The sequence below is a fragment of the Cryptotermes secundus genome, unplaced genomic scaffold (assembly GCF_002891405.2).
Source record: "Cryptotermes secundus unplaced genomic scaffold, Csec_1.0 scaffold446, whole genome shotgun sequence".
Classification (NCBI taxonomy): domain Eukaryota; kingdom Metazoa; phylum Arthropoda; class Insecta; order Blattodea; family Kalotermitidae; genus Cryptotermes; species Cryptotermes secundus.
The window spans coordinates 1,275,050-1,296,725 of record NW_019731271.1 but is presented as its reverse complement, the minus strand read 5'-3'; the positions used below and the strand labels follow the sequence as shown (position 1 = coordinate 1,296,725).

General features: G+C 38.0%; 1 protein-coding gene across 1 annotated transcript in view; it reads right to left on the bottom strand.

The window, feature by feature from the left end:
• LOC111866800 (importin-5) overlaps positions 1–21,676 on the bottom strand; it is a 46,847-nt gene that overhangs the window by 22,449 nt on the left and 2,722 nt on the right. Inside the window, exons 3-11 of the mRNA XM_023856068.2 lie at positions 18,467–18,693; positions 16,179–16,275; positions 12,050–12,154; positions 8,982–9,107; positions 8,047–8,258; positions 3,970–4,092; positions 3,209–3,317; positions 2,063–2,326; positions 1,750–1,968 (exon numbers count right to left, since the gene is read on the bottom strand). Of these exons, the coding sequence (XP_023711836.1) occupies positions 1,750–1,968; positions 2,063–2,326; positions 3,209–3,317; positions 3,970–4,092; positions 8,047–8,258; positions 8,982–9,107; positions 12,050–12,154; positions 16,179–16,275; positions 18,467–18,693 (1,482 nt within the window). The remainder of the gene's footprint in view (positions 1–1,749; positions 1,969–2,062; positions 2,327–3,208; positions 3,318–3,969; positions 4,093–8,046; positions 8,259–8,981; positions 9,108–12,049; positions 12,155–16,178; positions 16,276–18,466; positions 18,694–21,676) is intronic.

Here is a 21,676-nt window from a genome sequence, read left to right as displayed (position 1 = left end):
CTTTAGCACAGAACCAATATATAAAACTAAGGGAAACACTGAAAGCAACCTCACATTTGAAACTGACTGTGCAACTGGAATCTAATGTCCAGTCACTCTTCTCCTACCTTCTCTGGGACAGTCTATAAACCAGACTTGCCAACTGATAAAAACCTACTCAAATTCTGCAGGAAAAACATTACCACACAAAGTTCGCATTGCAATTTGTTGCCAATAATCACTCATAAGGTAGAACTTCTGCCATCTACATAACAATAGCCTGCAAAGCAAGAATAATTATTCCGCAACTTACGTTTACCTTCATACCTATGCCACGTAGTAAGACATTTCATCATAACATTTATGACAAGTAAGAATTCTTCTATCATAAATGCACAGTGTAGTGAAAGTGAAGCATTTCCAAGGTTATGCTTATGTGCAAGGCAGCCTTCTGTTACCTAATCATAAGCCAGGAGCCAAACATCACATACAATTCAAGAATTCAGTTGGGCTGCATAAAATATTGAAGAGGGTCACATCTGGCTCACAAGTTCAACATGCCTGGTTTCAAAAAATACTAATTTGTAGCTGCAAAGCTCTGACATAGCTGGGCTCCAGAAATACTTTTGCCTCCTTCACAGAGGCAATATATCAAGAGACCAGTGGTAAGCATATTTTCAGCTTCAGCCTGAAGTATTAAACATTTGCTTAATAATGTGATGCATAAGATACACTTAAAAAAAGTACTTTCTTCTGTGATTGTAATATTTAATACTGAGTTGTAATTATATCGCATACGTCACATAATGTGATACTGTGGGTAAGTGCATTTCATTAAGTGGTCTTCTACCTGAAATGATGAGGTCACTTGGGAGACCTAGGCATAGATGGAAGGACAATATTGGTAAAGATGTGATGGTGTGGACTGGACTCGACTAGTTAGTTAGTTATTTAGAGAGGGTGGGTTTCCCCATGCACCACGACCAGTTTGATCTATTGTGCTTCCCTCTATGATATTCTACCAGTCTCTATACCCTACCGATAAATGGTGCGTACCATCAGTCCCGCCGAGCAAGCGAGTTCAGCCACTTGCTTAGCGGTGTCTATAATGCTTCCCCCATCTATCAGAGGCCTTAGAGACTATTGTTGGGCGGGAAACGTCCTGGAATTTGGCTCAGTGATCCCCTTTGGGGATATGAGGTTCTTTTACGTGCCGTAAAGTTACGACACAGGACACACAGCTTAAAGTCCCTCCCGGAGGACTTGTTCCCTGAATTTTTCCGCCCTTAAAAATTTGACGACCTCCACCGGGTATTTGAACCCGCGTACCACGAGTCATGAGGTGGGAACGTTACCTCTAGACTACGGAGGCCGCTTCTGGACTCGACTAACTTGGGATAGGGTCTAATGGCGGTCTCTTCCAAATGCAGTAATGAACTTCCTGGTACCATAAACATAAGTGAATTTATGGCCCAGCCAAGTGACTATCACCTTCTCAAGGCCTCTGCTCCATCAGGTCACAACATTTGAGTTGTATTCCCATAAGGATTGCAGTGTTTCTGAGTCAGTACTTACCTGAACACACTGCTCCTCTCATCCCTGCCTGTACCACTGTACTGTGGTAAATAACTACTGCAGCTTGATTTAGGGGACAAAAGGGATTAAGACTAAGAATTAAGAGGTGTATTGTATTTCAGTGTTAGGACTCAACATGATAAAAATAGAGTAAATATGAGTAAGGTTTTATATGATCAAAAATATCCAACTAACCTTTTCAGCACCAACTGCCAATCCAATAAGACTAACACATTCAATAGCTTTCCCACGGAGCATCTTTAGTTCCTCTGTGTTGGCGTTCTGGATAATATATTTGAGGCAGGGCATCAAACGATCATAATATGCCACAAACTGCTCCCCTGAGGTGTCCGCAACAGAAGCAATTGTTGTTACAACCTGTTCCAACACCAGCTTTGTGCCCTTTTCCACAAGCTGCAAATGAAATTATAAATACCTTAATGAAAAAATTGCCTTCCATTCAGAAAAGCTGTAGTGTCTGACAGTTCACAATGGCAGCTGACCTCACCTCTTTAAACTTTGTGCTTAGTATAGATTCCAGCTTACTCATGATGGCATCAAGATACTGAGTGAGGATGTTCTTTGGACAATCTTCACTGAAATTGACAAGTGCAGCCCCAGCATGTGCCTGAACTCTTGGGTTAGCATTATCATCTAGGACCATAAGCAGTCCAGGTACAACTTTATCATGGAACTTCTTTTCAAACAGTGGAGCGAAATCTGTTGACATTTGGCCAATAGCATTACAGGCTGCATATCTCACCCGTGGATGCTAAAAAATATATAACAATATAAGTAAACAAGTTCTGTGACTTCTGCAAAACCAAAAATATCCAATATTTACCTAAAATGGGTAAATTTGTGATAAAAGCAATCAGAAGCTGACCTGGGTACGGACCTGAGCATTCATAAAGTTCCTGGCCCTCTTTTCACATCTATACCCATCATACAACTTAACACGTTCCTATTTCCCACACATTTTCCTAAAACTGAATGCCTGGTGCAGATAGGATGTGGTTGTAAAAATGACAAATATTTAAGTTTTTCAATGAACGAATTTCATTTAATATTTGTTTTTAAGTTTATTTTTATATAATGTAACACAGTGGAACTCCCATTTAATGTTCTGTGAACTGTGGTTTTCTTTATGTTCAGTTTCAATGTAATATGGAGGTAACTATATGATTTTAATTTAGTGTCCAAACCAGTGATCCTTCAGAAACCTTAAACAGATTAATTGTAATTATAATTATGCTACAATCTGACTTACCAAAACCAAGCCTGAAATATTATGTAATGTCATTTATATTTCATGGGCAGTTAATAAAGATCTCGGTGTAGAATATCAGGTTCCCATAGCAGTGGTTATGAACAGTACTCTCTCCTGGGATGTAACACCATGTAGTCCACTGAAAGTCAACCATGTTTCAGAGGAATATATCACCTCCATCTTCAGGGTCAAAGAATAAGCCAAGCAACATATCAGCATTAGAGCAGGTGACATCAGAGCCAGGCTACACAGTGATATATCCCAGAAAACAGTACTCTTCTTAAGATCTCTACAGTTTGAGATTTTTACTATGTTCTGTTTACAAACTGGTTATGATTTTCTCTGGACAATTACTGTTACCTTCTGTACACTGAATGTACTTACAGGATCTTGTAAAAAACTGAGGACTCCATCCATAATCTGGGGCAACAATGCTTCCATTTGCTTGTGACAACCTTCACCCACAGCTGACAGAGCCATCAAAGCTGCATGCCTGTAATGACAATAACAATAACTCTGTTCACAGAATACCAACAAAGAAAGACAAGTGAACATGGAAGGAATATTCTTATTGTAGACAACAGTTACAATAAGTCATCCAGTGGCACTCTCATGTACAACAGACCACATAAAAAGGAATTTAATGGTGAAACACTATAATGAAATGATACAACATACATAATTTCATGAAAAGCAACAAGACAACAAAAACACAAAATTACAACACCATATGTTCATGTATGTACACTTCAAAACAGACGGTAAAACACCTGTGAAAAACTTAGAATTAAGCACACGGATAACAGAAAACAGCTATTAAATATGCTACTTCATGTGGAAATATACTATAAGCTTTTTCATTTTTTGAGTTAAATATTCTCAACAGATACACACTCTGGCACATTCTTATTGAAAAATTATCCATTGGGATTTCAGAGTTGCACAAGTGAGAGATATGATCAAAATCAGTCTAAACTTAAAGTATCCTCAATGTAAGGTAGGCAGGATCCTCAAACTCAACTGTCCCTACAGAAAAATTATTTCTAAACACTACCAGAGTGGTTTATTTACCTGCAAGACATATAAAGAGAATATGTGGTCTCTGTGTGAAAGCAATGCACATATATTTATCTTCTGTTCCATACCTGTACCTCCAGTCAGGGTTAGAAAGCATTCCTGGGATGTTTTGTTCTACATGCGGCATCATGGTCTTACCACCCAGACCACATGACAGACGATCTAATGCTGATTCAGCTACAACTGTGTTGCTGTAAAAAAGAAATTGTAACTTAGTAGTCATATTTAAATTTTGTAGAGTACAATTTGGTCACAAGAAATAGAAACACATAATCCAACAGGAACTTTTCTTTACACACATTATGTAACACATGGCTAAGAGTCCAGCTTGCGAAGCTGACAGTCAGTCAACCAGCCAAGACATACACCACATTTTATGGAACCTAAAGGTTTAGTACCACACTGGCAAGAGCCTGCAATTGGACCCTATCCCAAGCTAGATGAATTGAGTCCTCAAATTCACACCTTATAATATTCACTTACATAATTTATGCACATCTACTTTCAGATATGAAATTTCACACAAGAAATAAACACCCATCAACCTTTCATCAATTCATGAAATACAGGTATGTGGAGCCACTAATGTCCGTGGGTATGTGGCTAAGCACACCATATGTGGTTAGGACTGCAGGGACAGGGTGAGAGGATACAAAACACACACATTAAGGAAGAACTTTCTATCAGTGCCATCTAACTGTTTTCTGCTGCTGGTGCACACATTGCAGATGTCATGAGATGTTGCAGACTTTTAATGTACTGTATATCTATACATAGACTGTGTTGACGGAGAGCAAACAATAAAAAGAAAATAAATAAATATCACAGAAATGGGAACTACAGATGGTACAGATTCTATCCATATGTTATAAGAGTTACTGGTGTGGGAACTCAATGTGTTCATGCTAAAGAGTTAGAAAATTAAACCAACATGGGTTATACAGTCAAGCAGTTCAGGATAAAAGCTGTTTCTATGCATTTTCTCTGTATGTAATGTCAAAAGTTGCATGTATTCCAACCAGGAGTTTACTACAGACTGTAACACAATGTATGTATGTTGTCAGTAAGATTTAAACTGCTTCACATGTTAGCCTCCAGTTCAAGAGCAGTTGATGTGCTTATTCTCACACGTATGCATACGCAGCAAAGTATGGGTGGAACATGGACATTTATCATAAAAGTTGGCTCCCAATTAACAGCTGCTGGCTCGCAGAATAAAGCAAGCTTACGAAAATCTTTTAACTCTTCAGTTCAGAAAATGATGAGAATGCTGAACATTTCTTTACTTTCAAATCTCCATAATAGCCACCCCAAACAGAAATGAATATTGATGTAAGTGCATTAATATTCACACCTTAGTGCCACAATGTATTATACACAATTGGAAGTTATGGGATTAACTTGAAGTTACATGTTGTGACATGATAACTCAGTTCATTGTTATGTAACAGTTAAACAAACAAGTACTGCAGCAATGGATATGAATGCAACAACAAAAAACGTGTTGGATATGGTGTTTTCTATGCAGTCCATGCCAAGGCTATGTAGCAAGCACAAATAAAACTGGTTAGTTAGTTGAGAGTCAACAGTTGGGGCAATGACGCAAGCATGAGAGCTGCGGAATCTATATTGTTGAGAGCTGTAACTCAGCAACAGCTTGTGAAGACAAACTGAGAACTGTGTGTGCTGTGGTGGGAAGATAAGTGCATGAATCAGTAAGAGCATTATAATTGCGTGCACTTACAATTTACAAGTGTTCAATAAATCCAATTACGAATCCAAACTGTGTCTAGTCGCTAAATCATGACAACATTTCAACCATTTTTAGATTTTATGAGCATCCATTACAGTGAGGAGTTTTATGAAATTTATAATATTGAGGTTGCACTGTATGAGCATCAATTTGCGGTGGTGCAGTCAATGACATTTTCAAGAGTATCCATAAGCATTTGTAATATAGTGCTGCTAAAATATTCTACCCCCCCCCCAAACACACACACTCACAGTCTCCTTAATATTGCTATCAGTAAAGCTTCATATCAATGGGATTCCAAGAAATGTGCTACATGTCATGTGAATTAATGAACTCAATACAATCAAGGAGTCTCTATTGTCCTACTTAAGATAGCAGCAATTTGAAAGTGTGTGTGACATGGGGAAATAATTAGTGCACAAGTACATTGAAAATGATGGTTACAGATTACATGGGGTAAAATGAAAACTGTGCTTCCCCACACACTTGCGCACACACACGCATATGCGCGCGCGCGCGCACACACACAGATATACGGGGTGTTTAATAAAAGCTTTATAACTTTGAAAGCTTATATAAATTTATACAGAGGACATACACAACGTTTTGAACTGTCAAAATGTAGCAAAAAACACTGAGTTTCATGCACGTGGTACTGTAGTACCCGATACCACCACCGCGAGCGCTCCCGCAGTTGAAATCAAGATGGCTACTTTCACAGGTGCAGAGTGCTCGTTCTGTGTTTTGGTTCAAAGAAACGAAATCTGCTACAAAGGAAATTTCGCACTCAGTATCACAAGGAAGCCCCCCAGTAGGCCTACAATTTACTCCTGGCACAAGAATTCTGTTCAGACCGATGTTCTGTGCGCCATGCCAAGCCACCCAGTCGGCCATGTGTTTCTGATGCTACAGTGGAACAGATTAGAGAGCTTCGTTCAAGTCAACACAATGTGCGTCTCGGGAAACTGGTATTCCAAATGTTACTGTGTGGCGAGTGTTACAAAAACGTTTACACTTAAAAGCGTACAGACTATCCATTGTTCAACACCTTACAGATGCGGATAAGGCGGTTCACATGGAATTCTGTATGCAAATGTTTCATCAGATTCAAGATGATGAGAAGTTTCTGGACTCCAGTGATGAGATCATGTTTCATGTCAGCAGTAAGGTCAATACCCACAACTGCAGGATCTGGGGCAGCGAAAATCCATGTGTCTCCCTGGAACATGTTCGTGATAGCCCAAAAGTGAAAGTGTTTTGCGCCCTCAGCAAAGAAAGGGTGTACGGCCCCTTCTTCTTCGTGGAGATCACCATTACCGGTATCGTATATCTGGACATGCTCCAAGAGTTCCTCATTCCACAGTTAGACGAAGTTGACCAAGAAGAACGCATTCACTTCCAGTAAGACGGCACACACCCTCATTACATTGGAGAAGTGCACAAGTACCTCAATACCCGTTTCCCAGGTCGGTGGGTTGGTAGAGCGGCGCCGATAGCATGGATACCTCGTTCCCTGGATCTTACTCCCCTGGATTTTTCTTATGGGGATTCATTAAAGATCGAGTGTTCATACCACCTTTACCTGCAAACAGCATTGAGCTCCGAACTCGAATTACTGTCTCAGTTGCAGAAGTGACACCAGAGATGCTACGTAGCATGTGGCAAGACTGACTACAGGTGGGACGTCTGAAGCATTACCAATGCAAGTAACATTGAACCATAACAATCTGAGGTAAAACTCTGTGTGTTTTGCTACATTATGACATTTCAAAGCGTTGTGTATGTCCTCTGCATAAATAAATGTAAGCTTTCAAATTTGTAAAGCTCTTTTTGAAACACCCTGTATAGCAATTTCCTTAACTTCCATCTAACGTGTAAAAGTGTACTCTGGAAAGCAAATTTTACAAACCACAACATTCAGACAATTTCTGGCTAAAAAAGCATGTAAGCTACACATGTAAATCTAGTACTTCTTTAAGACTGAGCCTACCTATGCCAAGGTGTTCCACATGGTTTTCTCCTTCCTGGGTAACTGCCTAAAATTCTGTATGCAATTCAAACTTCCCCACGTATTCTGCATGTCTTACCCACCTAATACAGATTAAGTGTATCAGATGATGATAAATTACAGGAGTCTTCAATATACAACTTTCTCCTTCCTATCTGCTCTCAACTTCATGGATGTAATTTTGATCTGTTACTCCCGTTCCTAAATTTTTAAACTTTTTAGCATTCTCAAAGGATACATTAGCCAACTTTATATTATGGTTTTGCACTGCACTGTGCTGATCACACATGAACATAAAAACTTTACTTCTACACTAATCTCCTGATAAATATCTAACAGAATTTCTGTATCAACAATTTGGCATGACCTGCAATCTGGCATTACCTGTCGTTATCATCATCTATGATTTCATCAGACACACTCCAATTAGAATCATCTTCTAGGTCAGTCATCATTTTAAGCACCTGAGGTACCAGTAAAGGGATGTATTTGGCTCCAACTTTGCGTAGCATTGCTGGTGCTGTCTCTGACAATGTCACCATCACCTCCAGTGCTAAGTGTCTCCAAGAATCTGGTACATCATCATTTGAAAGTACCTGGTTTACAGAAGACACAACAGTTAGTTAATAAATGCAACCACAACAAAATCCAGAAATGAGTTACCTAGAGCCCCAGAAATACTACTTCTTGGTCACTGGTGTGACATCACTAACCAACTCTGGCTTAATTCAGAATTTATTCAACACAGCACAAAGTTCATGAAATATTAACAACAAATCTGATTTTAATATGACAGATGATAAAACTAACAATTTATGCCATCTGCAGGCTGAGTACAGCACCATGTTTATTTTAAGCTCAGGCCCACTTATATTCATAATGTATGATCACATTATGTCTTATGAGTGTCTTTCATCAACAGCTGTAAAATGTTGTGACTTCCATGATTACTCCACAAAATTTAGAACATTGAGGTGAACAGTATAGCAAGAAATATTGCTGTGTACAGACTTACATTGTAATTAGAATTTTAACTTAAATTTACAAAGATACAGAACCAGTCAGGAAGAATGTCTCATCCCTATTCCCTATATAAGTATATATAAAATTCAATCGCCTGCCTTCAAAACCGTGAAAAATACTGTTTCATGTCAAATGACATGCATTTAAGGGAAGTCCAATCTGACATGTCTTCCAGCGACTACAAACCTAGATCCAACGGTATGAAACACTGACTACCAGGATCAGAAACTTTTAGAACGAAAAACATCGTAATAAATAGGCCAGGCATACCTACTGGTCATAATGCTCCAACTTACTTTCATGCATAGGTTAAGAATTTGATCTAGCTGTGGTCTAAGAAACTTGGGTGCCGATTCACAGATATCAATTAAACACTTAAGGAGTGTGTCATCATCTTGTTTCTCAATGCTCTCAGCTGTTACCTGCAAACATGTCATCCACATACATTTAAAACATTATCAGAAAGAGACACTTGGTAAGGCATTACCTGTATGGTGCAACAGTTGCATATGTGACACACAACAGAATACATTTTAGCTACAAAGGTGGGTAAATCAGCAAAAAGATTACACACAGACGCAGAAGGACATACAAATGTAGATACACTCAGCATTCACATGAAATTCCTAGATACAACAGATATCTCTACCGATGTGTTCATGGTATAGATGTTACTAAGTGCATATTAATCTACTCTGTTCGTATAAATTTTCAATACAACCACAGACTAACACAATAATCACCTGATACTTTCATTTAAAACTAACAATAATAATGAACACACTGTCAATATTCATCAACTTCCTCTATCTCTCCTCTCTTCCCATCCTCCCTCAAATAAATATTGCCAAAATCTCATAAATTGCAAAAAATAAAAATCTCATAAGCATCTGCATCCTTTACCTGAAACAGTCTTCATGCTCTACTGGGGAACAAATATTCAGAACAATATCACACCAGTGAACTCTTCACATTATGTACCATATCCTATAACTAATAAACTCTACCCTCTTAACAGCTGACATGATTCTCTTATGCACTCACTCACTCACTCACTCACTCACAGAGCTGAGCACTTCTTGAGAAGCCGCCAACTGGGCAGCTATTCAGGAGCTTCCCAGCATTTTATGGAACCTGAAAGTTCATTGTGTTCACAAGAGTCCTCCACTGGTCCCTATCCTGAGCCAGATCAATCCAATCCATCCCATCACTCTAAGATCCATTTTAATACTGTCCACCCACCTATGCCTTGGTCTTCCCAGTGGCTTCTTTCCATTTGGCATTCCCACCAATATTCTATACACGTTCTCTTCTACCCCATTCTTGTCACATGCCCTGCCCACCTTGTCCTCTTTGACTTTATCATTCTAATTATACTTGGAGGGGAGTACAAGTTATGAAGATCCTTATTATGCAGTTTCCGCCAACCTCCTGTCAATTCATCTCTCTTTGGTTCAAATGTTCTCCTCATGTCAGAGACCAAGTTTCACACCCATACAGAACCACAGGCAAAATTATAGTTTTGTATATTCTAATTTTTATGTTTTTGGGCAGCAGACGAGAAGACAAAAGGCTCTGGACTGAATGGTAGCAAGCATTACCAGAGTTCAATGTCCTCTTAATTTCCTCCTGAATCAGGTTCCGATGTGTTACCGCCATTCCCAAATATCTGAAATGTGCCACATTTTCGAAACATCTATTACCTATCTTTATGTCATGATTTTGCCCTGCATTCTGGTGATGAGAGAGCAACATATACTTACTTTTCTTTGTTTACTTCAAGACCAACCTACTTACTAGAGTCAAATAAGTTTGTGCATTTTTCTTTATGGTAGCTATATTATCACCCAGTAGATTCACATCATCAGCATAGACCAACAGCTGATGTGTCCCATTTAATTTCAGTCCCAACTGTTTTTCCTGAACCCTAATAATGGCATATTCTAAAACGTAAAACTAGCAGGCATTTTAGGAATAAAAAGAGGGAATATCTAAAAGTAATGTTGTCCCCGTGCTTAAATAATTGAGCACTACATCATGAAGGCAACTGGGAAGTGGATGTATAGATCCACATTTTCTTGACTTCAGCACTAGCTGGAAGCGAGTGGCCATTTTCATGCCCTGGCCACGTTACCTATGGGAAAGAGATCCCAGTACCCACTGGATTGGGTTGACCCAAGAAAGAGCCTGTCTGGATGACGTAACATGGAGAAAATTCGTGATCCCACTGGGACTCGAACTCCAACCCTTCAGTCGTCCAGCCCATAGCCAGTTACTATTCCAGCTATGCTAAAAGATAAAATTAATGAGCTTGCAACAAACAGTAAGAACAAAAATATAAGACACCTATATAGAGGAATAAATAAATTTAAGAGGGGTTAGCAGCCTAGAAGTAACTTGGTGGAGGATGAGAATGGTAATCTTCTCTATATAGGTGTCTTATATTTTGAACAGGTGGAAGAACTACTCCCAGTTACTGAATGTACATAGGGTCAGTGATGTTAGGCAGATAGACGTACATACAGCTGAGCCATTAGTAGCTGATCCTAGTCCTTTTGATTGAAAATGCTATTGCAAAGTTGAAAAAAATAAATCTCCAGGTAGTGATAAAATTCCATAAGAACCGATTCAAGCAGGAGGTGAAACATTATTGTCCAAGATCCATAAACTCATTAATTCTATTTGTAATATGAAAGAATTGTCTGATCAGTGGAAGACATCTACTACTGTACCAGTTTACAAGAAGAGTGATGAAACTGACTGTATTAATTATTGTGGGATATCACACCCATCAACTTCTTACAAAATTTTATTCAAAATTCTTCTCTCAGGGTTAAGTCTATATACACAAGAAAGTATCTGGGATCATTCAGATGGTTTTCAACGTTAAGAGATCGACTACTGATAAGATTTTTTGCATTCGTCAGATACTGGAGAAAAAATGGGAATATAATGATTCGGCATAGAGACTTCAAGAAAACTTATGATTCAGTTAGGAGCGAAGAACTGTACAGTATCCTCATAATAGAGTTTGGGGTACCCATGAAACTGGTTATGACTATTAAATTATGTTTAAATAAAACTTGTAGTGGACTGGACTGATTTGACACAGGATAGGGGCCAGTGAAGGGTCTTTGTGAACATGGTAATGAACCTTAGGGTTCCATAAAATATTGAGAAGTTCTTGTGCAGCTGGACAACTAGCGGCTTCTCAAGCAGGGTTCAGCTCTGTTAAGTTAGTTATTCTTAATGCTTTCCTCCTCAGTCATATGTCTGCTTGAAGAATGCTACTCAGAATGTTGCAGTATTCAGTAGATGTAAGACCAATGAGACCCCAGGTTATAAATCATAGTGGCTTAAATACCTGCACCATATTGGGTAGTAGGTCAGAAAAATGTTTCTGAATTGGAGCTTCCTTCTCGTGAAGCATTATAAATGCTGTAACAGCACGAACAGCTTGGAACCGAACCTGAAACCAAACAAAACTCTGAAAAATTACATAATTTTACAAAACTGTAAATTAATTACTAGGAATAAACACAATACATAGGACAATAAATAGCAATGTTCACAGACTGAATCTCAGAAATAAAAACACTGCCATAACTGCCTCTTCAACCAAACTTAGTTCTTTAACTTGTAAAAACAGAATATTTGCTCAGAAACACTTACTGCTTACATGTTCTGATATCTTTATTGCTGACAAAGTGTCAGTTAAATGTATGTTTCCTGTTTTTGTCAGAATTCACTCTTGATTATTTGTGGCTCTCAACAACAAAACTGCAAATTACAGAAATACTGTATCATTTCAAATATAAGACACACACTTTACACATTTTTACCTCTTGAAAAATTGAGGCACATCTGAAATTTGAGGAATGTGCACTTTTCTAGTTTTTTTCCTAAAACCCACATTAAAAAAAACTGAACGCATCTTAAATTCTAGGGCATCTTATATTCGATGTAATACAGTATATATGCGGTATGTTCAGAAGGTTTCCAAAATGATGGTGAGGAGCAACAGTGCATTGGTCATGTCAGGGGTTTGAGTGACCTTGCAACCTGAGCATTAGTTATGTAAGCCACTCTGTTCCAAGAAGATTGGAGGTTCCATTAATATTTATAACTGGTTTTGTGGTCAAGTGTGCTGATGCCTTTTTGCATTCAGTATGGAGTGAGTAAAGGCACAAAGAATCTGTGTTAAATTCTGTTTTAAAGTTAGGAAAACAGCTGCAGAAACTCACAACATGTTGCATGAAGCATACAGCAATGATGCCTCGAGTCAAACAACCATGTTAAGAATGGTTCAAACGTTTCACAAATGGAAGAACTTCCAATGGAAGATGATTAGAGTCCTGGCTAATATTCAATTTCAAGATCTGAACCTCTGATAGCCCAAGTGAAAAATACTGTGTAAATCGTCTACTGACTGTTTGCAAAGTTGCAGAAGAGGTTGGAAAATCCAGTGGTTCATGCCACACAATCTTAACACTTTACAGACCAGCAATTTAAATATTTAAATCACCCTGGGGACCGGCATTTTTATACCTACTACCTTCACTTGTGCACTGCTCACTTTAAAAATTAATATAAAATCTCCTAATTAATTTTATGAACTAAAATTTTGGAGAACACTTACCAATGCTCCTAGAAGTGCTTGAGAGTGTAATATTTCTGGAAACATTCCCCTTTGTGAAGTGGCATTACACAGAACTTGCACATGTAGACATTAGGCCCATTAGAAAGATCATTGCAAAAAATTTTCTCATTTCTGCTGAAGTGATATCCACCCATTTCAACGCCTTATAACTTCTGTCATAATGTTCACGGTGTTGGAGATGGTATCTGTTAACGTTTCCTGACACAGCATGTCAAAGAAACTATCTCCAAAAAACAGTTCCGCTACTTCAGACACTTGCGTTGGGTCCGATGGAATTTGCTTCACCCCTGGATTTCCAGTAAACTGTCCCAAAGCAGGCGTTTTGTCTACTTTTCCCCATGTGGCTGTCCCCGCAATGTTGCTACCCGCACATTCGTCGGAGCTACAGTCACTTTCACTTTCACTGTCTGTGGTCACAATTTTTTGTTCGCCCCTGCCACACTCACTATAAGATTGTGAGTTGCTATCACCAGCAGACTCACAAGGGAAGTCAGATAGCTCATCGGAGAAGAAGTCAGATATTTCTTGTTCTCCAAGAAATTGCTTAGGTGTCAACCGCTTTGGTCTTTGATCTGACTTTGATCTACTGACTGACAGCTTGCTACGTAAAGCTTGAAGAAATAAAGGCATTTATTTTCCTTTGCAGGGGCATAGAGTTACAGCGAGGTCTAGTAACTGATTTGTCAGCAGACATTCCAGAGCCTTATAACGCAGCTGCAGGCAGCTATGTGCTAGCTACGTGGAGCCAGAGAGATGTATAGTGTGTTGCAACTTGTCCTGTTTTAAAAACCTGTTAACACGCGAACAGTCCGGCATGTTTAAAAGCGAAAAGCCTTTTAAAGGGTGCATGGTCCGCAAAGTGTTAATGGAAGATTTAGAAGTCACTGGGTTTCAGCAAAATTTGTGCCAAGACTTTTGACTGATGATCAGAAACTGCAACAACTTTCCATCTTGAACATATCCTCCAAAGACTAAATGACAATGAAAATCTTTTGAAAAATGTTATTACCAGTGATGAGACATGTGTTTAGGGCATGATGTTAAAACCAAACAACAATCCTCACACTTTAAGATTCATGCCTAGCCTCCCCAAGACAGGCGTACTTGTGTGTAAAAGCAATGTTTTTTTTTTTTTTCGAGGCATTGTGCATTATGAATTTGCTCATAAAGGTCAGACAATCAAGATTTTCATCCGAATGTTTTGAAATGTCTGAGGGATGCAGTTCATAAATTACAACCTTAAATCCAAATTGTGAACTGCAGGATGCTGGCTCCTCCATCACAACAATGTGCCTGCTCACACAGTGCTATCAATTAGACAATTCTTGGCAAACCATTCGATTCTGATTCTTCCACAACCCACCTACCACCTGACCTCTCCCCTCCCAACTTTTTTCTATTCCCTGAAATCAAAATTACCCTTAAAGGAAGAATATCTCAAACAGTGAAAGACATCATCACTAATATGACAAACGACTTGAAGGCTATACCACAAACATCCTTTGAATAGTGTTTCTGAAAGTGTAACTGGCAGTGCGAGGGGTACATTGCTGCATAAGGGGACTGCTTTGAAGGGGATAATATTTAATAAGCTCTAAACAAAGGAAGATATTAGTTATAGACAAATTTTGGGAACGTTTTGAACATACCTCATATATAAAGAAATAATTTCCCTTGTCAAGAGTTAACAAAGCACTTAAATAAAAACTTGCCACCTTCCACAACCTCTATCTGTATTCATGATAAACACTATTCAGGTTGAAGAAAGCCGTCTCCTGGGATGTGGCGCCGTGTAGAAATTGTGTTAACCGACGTTTCAGAGGAACGTCGGTTAACACAATTTCTACATGGCGCTACATCCCAGAACATGGCTTTCTTCATGGTCACCGCTTTGAAAACCTCAAATCTTACTATGCAAGTTGTCTCAGTATTAAGCAGGGAGTAAGATCTATGAGATAAGAGATTTTCATAGAAGGCAGGAAAGTGCCTAAGTCAGGGCCATTGTGGTGGAGAGCCATGAGTTCTGCCAATGACATCAGAGATCAATTAATAGCACCCAGTAGAAAGTCAAGCCCACTCAGCAGCAACTGATGAAGGCATTGTTCAGTTTACTGAATTTGTTTACTGTTGTAACCTGAATGTTTTTCCTATTCCTAAAACTTAGAATTGTTTACAAAATCAAAGAGAACAAAACAGCAGCATTCAAGATGGATTATAGAAGAATTTTGAAACTGACATCAGCCATGACAAAAGGATATACATATAACATATATATATACTCCTAAGAGATGTAATTAACTCCTTTCCCATCTCCTCCTACATTCACATTTTGCTGGTCTGGAAACTTCTGGGTCAGACTTCATACAACTGACTCTCTTCCTCCTCAAAATAGAGCATGTGGTCTCACAATAAAGTTCATACACATATCGCAGTAAAAGTGCTACATACTTCATTGCTGAATATCACTGTGGTCACCTTCAAAGCACTCCCCTTGGGAAGCTATGACTGATGCCAGTGCTTAGTATCTCTCCTACTTACTCTATGAATAAGGTCAATTTTCTCTCTCATTTCCTACTGGTTATCATGCTACAAATCTAAAATGCAATTCCCACCAACCTGTGGACCTGTACTGCAAGTACCGGCAGACACCATAGAGGATCTCTGATACATTAGCAATATGACAAGACTTCCACAGTTACCACCAACCAAAACCAGAATTCAAACAAGCAATGACCTGCCAAAAAAGCCTGAAATTTCTTATAACTACTCTTCTATGACTTACAGATAACAGTAAGGATTCTTTATTTTTCAGCAGTAATATCAGTTAACTCACTTCATAGCCTGCACCTTCCATGAGAGACTGCTGCATCATCTGCTTAATAAGGTCTAAGTAATGAGACTGCTGGTTTCCAAACACACCAGGAAAAGATCTAAAAGAATGCAAAAAAAAAAAGTGTCTACTTCCCTCATATTCAGACTAAAGCAACATTAAGTACTAGTACATTAAATTCTACAAACCTACTCTTCCTAAGATAACATACATTTGTACGGAACATATTTAATTATCTGGGAATATAAACCGTGTTCAGAGAGCAGGCTGATTGGACATTGATTTTACCATCAGCAACTTCCTGTGAAAATGATGAGCCACTTACCAAGAAAAATGCTGCCAAGCAGCCTGTAAAGCTAGCTCACATTGTTCACTTCTTTTGTTAATTATTAATCAAATATAGTAATTAATACTGTACCCACCATCATAAAAATGTTAAAAATGTCTGCCCTCTGCCGTGAGAAATATGTGAATTATTTTGAACAATTTTGGGAAACTTGTTGCAATTCACACTGCTGAATGTTGTCAAATGCTTCAAGAATATTCTGTTTTAGAGCCTGTAGGTCATTTGGACTGTTGGCATACAAAACACTTTTAAATTTTCCCCCCAAGTAAAGATCACAGGGGTTTAGATCTGGGGATCTAAGGGGCCAACAAACCTTTTCTAATAATTCTTTCCTCCCCAGAAATTCTCGAAACATAACACATAATGCCCAGATAGTTTCATTAGCTCTGTGTGAAGTTTCACCGTCTTGCATATAATAACCAAACCTTTCTTCTGCAGATGCCAATTTAACAAAAAATGAGTCGAGTATTTCATTAATGTATTGCTGAGCATCAAGAATTCCTTCATAACATATCGGTCCAATTATATGGTTTGCGCTATTGCACACCATATGCCTATCTTCTGGTCGTAAAGCAGAAGCATGAGGATTTTCAGTACTCCAATACCTATTCTTTTGTGAGTTAACATATCCCTAGAGATTAAAATTTGCCTCATCTGTGAAAGATGTCAGTTTAGGATCAGTGAGTCAGTCATGAATGATTGATAAACTAATTACAAAACCTCACTCTTTTTTCATAATCCATAGGTTTAATTAATTTCAGGAACAACAGTAATTTTATATGGACAAATATGCAACAGTTTAGTTGCTGTCCACGCACTGGTTACTGATAAACCACTCTGTTGTGTTAATTGCCGCAAAAATTTTTTAGGAAAATCTTCTAACTGATGACTGATGCCATCAAGTTTTTCCTCAGTTAAAACATGATTTCTTTTTAACTGTTTTCTGTCTATTAAAATACTGCTGGTTTGAACTTTCTTCAATAATTTGGAAATTGTTATCTCCAGATGGACATGTTCTGAGAAGCTCCCCAGACGTCTAATAAGCCTGAACATTGAACACTCGGTAGTAAAAAGTCATTAATGTCACATATTTCAAAAGTATTTAAGACAACACATGAGTTACTACTTGCCAAATGAATGTACAAATTTAACAAACACCCAGAGAGCTCAGAGTCATTTCCATACAGCTCACAACCAGACATTAAGAACTTTTTACTCAGCAGTGACTTTCATTCATTCCCCTTTCCTTTGTCCAAGTTACTGTCCGTTACTGCAGTCTATCAATCAAACGCAAATTAAGGTAGCACACTCCCAACAAAAATGGATCTATATTTTTGCACCACACAAGCCTGGAACTTGATGAAACTGTTACTTCGTTATTGTTCTCTTCTCTATGCATTTCTTCTGCAATGGACCAAAATTATACTACCTGCTGCTTTGCATGGACGTGTAACTTCAATTCTAATTCTAAAACAGCAAAGACTGGGAGTATCTTAATGATGAGAATATTTGTTCCTAAGAGAGATGAAGCAACAAGAGAATAAAAAAACTGCAAAATAAGCAGTTTTATAGTCTGTACTTGTTACCTAATACAGTGTGAATGATGATGTCAAGGAGGGTGAGATGGGCAGGGTCTGTAACACATGTGGGTGAGATGAGAAATGCATATAAACTTTTCACTGCAAAACATCAAGGAAGATCTGGGCACTGATATGAGAATATAAAAATATATATCACACAAAAATACAGAGCAAAGATATATGCGCAATGCAGCTTGCACAACATAAGTCCTACAGTTTCTTCCTTTGAACACATCAATATACTTTCAGATTTCACAGAAGGAGCGATACACAGATAGACACTTGTATTCTCAAGAGTGTCTATCATCATCCAAACAGTTGAGGTAAAGCTCTCAAGTCCACACAAGCATATACATACAACTTACGTGAACATGCGGAGTGCACTTTCTTTCAGAACAGGAGTTGGTGCATTTGCACACTGGAAAAGAAACTGAAGAAATTCAGGCCACTGGTTGTTTCCATCTTCGTCAATTAGGTTACGGGCTACCTCAGCTGCCACATCACAAACTTTCTTGCGTATCGAGTCCGACTCTTCTTGCTGTACAGCAAGCAGCACTTGCTCCTTTAGTTGCTGCTGTCCCTCTGGTGACAGCTGCAACATAATGAGGGACACAGTACTGAACCAGTACTTGTTAAAGACCTGCTTTGAGAGTAAAACCTAGAGTGATGATTTTCAGGTGAATAACACATTCACTGCCTACATCAGTTAAAGGCAATTTACATTACAGTACCACAGTCACAGTGGCTGGAATTAATATTTTATTTTTTTTTAAATCAAGCAATTATACACTTATGTAAACAGCTCCTCGTCTAACTTGCACAAATATCTGAATGACCAAACAAAAAGACTGCCACATAAAAATCTTTCTTGAACCAAACATATCTGTCTTAGGTCTTCAATGAACAGATTTAGTCACTTCAGTATTTTTTAAATATTCCTGTATTTGAAAAAAAAAAGCCCTTCCTGTTAAGAATCACTGTGGCAACCAGTCATTCTTGAAAAACTGGTAGATATTCAGCTGACCAAGACATTTCTTGCGTTTATGGACTCTTTTAAGTCTCATTATCTTGTTCACAAAGAGTAAACATTACACCATATCCTGAACAGTGAAGTTAACATTGTCTCTCATCCATACCTAGGCCCTCAAAGTGGTCTTCTTCCTAAGGTTTCCTTACTAAAATTTTCTATGAATATTATTTTGCCATGCACGCTATATATCCTGAAAATCTCATCATTCTTGAGTTGACAATCTATACACAATTTGATCAAAATAATGATATATACAGCTCCTCATTATGCAATTTATCCTGTTACTTTATGTTTCCTTGGTCCTCATTCTGGCAGAACTCATGAGCAGTGATATTACCACTGCAATTAAATCACTGATCTCCTAATTCGATCATGACTTGTGCCAAGTAAACCTTGGCACATATTCTCTCAAGTAGTGGCACGCTCTTTATTATAAAACTGGCAGTTACCTATATCTGACAAGCCCTGGTGAAGATTTCAGATATAGAAAGTACATGCTGATAACATAAACACTATTAAACTTGTAGGCCTAAATAATGAACAGCTGCAACATAAGAAAATGAAGACATCAACAAATGAGCACCCAAACGATAAAAGAAAAAGACTGACATCTGTTTATTCACTGTACTACAAACAACTAAAACAGATCAACATAATTTTTCACTAATTGATACTTGGGGCTTATTCTATTTAACTGCGTGGTTACACCATTAAAACACTTGCCTATATATATAACATACTAAGACAGAAAACAGGATTTTCCTTTGACTTACAATTAACTGGTATTTTTATTTTAAACTGTTTATTTCTGATCTGCAGTGCTGAAATGGGCAAATGTTACACAACTTTCTCTTTCAAAACAAATGAAATATTACAACATAAACATAAGCTTCAAAATGGCTTATGGAATAGGCAAACCAGTTGCAAAATTCTAATCACTTATCATAGCTAATCACCAATTGCTATCCTACTGACAATAAATCATTTAAACTATCACCATATGACCATTTCAATAAATATGCTTTCCTGACCATCTTATCATACACACAAAGACAATGTGTGAATCAAGTTCATGTGAAAGTATGGTAATGCTCAAGGGCCACGGCATAGCTAAGCGGTTACTTGCTGGCTTCCCACTGCAGTGGCCCGGGTGTAGTCAAGTGGGATTTGTGGTGGACAAAGTGGCACTGGGGCAGGTTTTCTCCAAGTACTTCAGTTTCCCCTGTTACCTTCATTCCATCATAAGTTTCCATCATCATAATCACCCTGGGCAGGTACAATATGCCAATTAGTGGCCGATGCACTGAGTGGACTCAGCTGGACTCTACCCCCCCATGAGAATTAAATGGTAATGCTTATGCCTATCAGACAAGCATTTTAATGGCCATCTACTCCACAAACCAGGGTATGTTATACCTTCTGCAAGCAACATGACCCAAGAGAAGTCCTGCATATATCTGAATTTCCCACCCTCTTACGAATACTTGCATACAGAAAGATTAAAATATGCAATTATTAAGCCAGTTTACAAAAAAGGGGAAAAGGCTGTTATAAGTAACTGGGTTTGCAAAAGTTTTTGAAACAGCAAATTTTAGAAGACTCTATGATCATATTGTATAGGTTCCAAAAGGGATTATCAACCAAANTCACACAATATATATGGACAAATACCGTCTTAAGTGCAACAATTTTATTGTAGTTTTTACTTCTTTTTCCTCCTCCACACTACATGTTTCGGCCCTAAATGGCCATCATCAGGTGTGTATCACTCACGTAGCTGTTACACTGCTTGTTAAAATTTAAAATCACCAGTCTTTCTAATTGTATAAAATCTTTGTTAATCTACACGCGTCGATTTGATTTTTAAATTAGCACTTTTTAAAACTTTAATTCAAGTTAAAATGTCTATAAGATCTCTGTTCTTTCTTTTTCAAATTTTTTAGTTAATTTTTTTTTCAGGGTACATGCCCTATATCTACGGTATATGGACGGTATTTGTCCATATATATTGTGTGAGTGTAACAGGATGCTGAAATATAATATTGCAAAGATGCAATGTTTAATTAACCGATGGAATACTTACAGCTTGGAATAGAAAAGAGTATGTAACTGGTATATTTTGTGACATAGCCAAGGCCTTTGACTGTGTTAATCATGATCATCTATTAATGAAACTGCAGTACTATGGAGTGCAGGGTGTATTATTGCAATGGTTCAAATTATGGTTAAATTATATAAATAATAAATACTATTCTACCTGGGAAATTGTTGGATGTGGTGTGCCTCAGGGATCGGTGTTGGGACCCTTATTCTTTAATATATACATAAACGATTTTCCCCTTGAAATAAGTAAAATTTCGGAAGTTATTATGTTTGCAGATGACACAAGTATTCTTTACACAGCTAAAGACTACTATAATTTAAAAATAAAATTGGATGTTGTTTTTAGTCACATGTTAACGTGGTTTCCAAATAATCAATTTGTGTTAAATCTGGATAAAACAAAAATGATAAAATTCACCCCAAAAGCAGCTACGAGCTACCC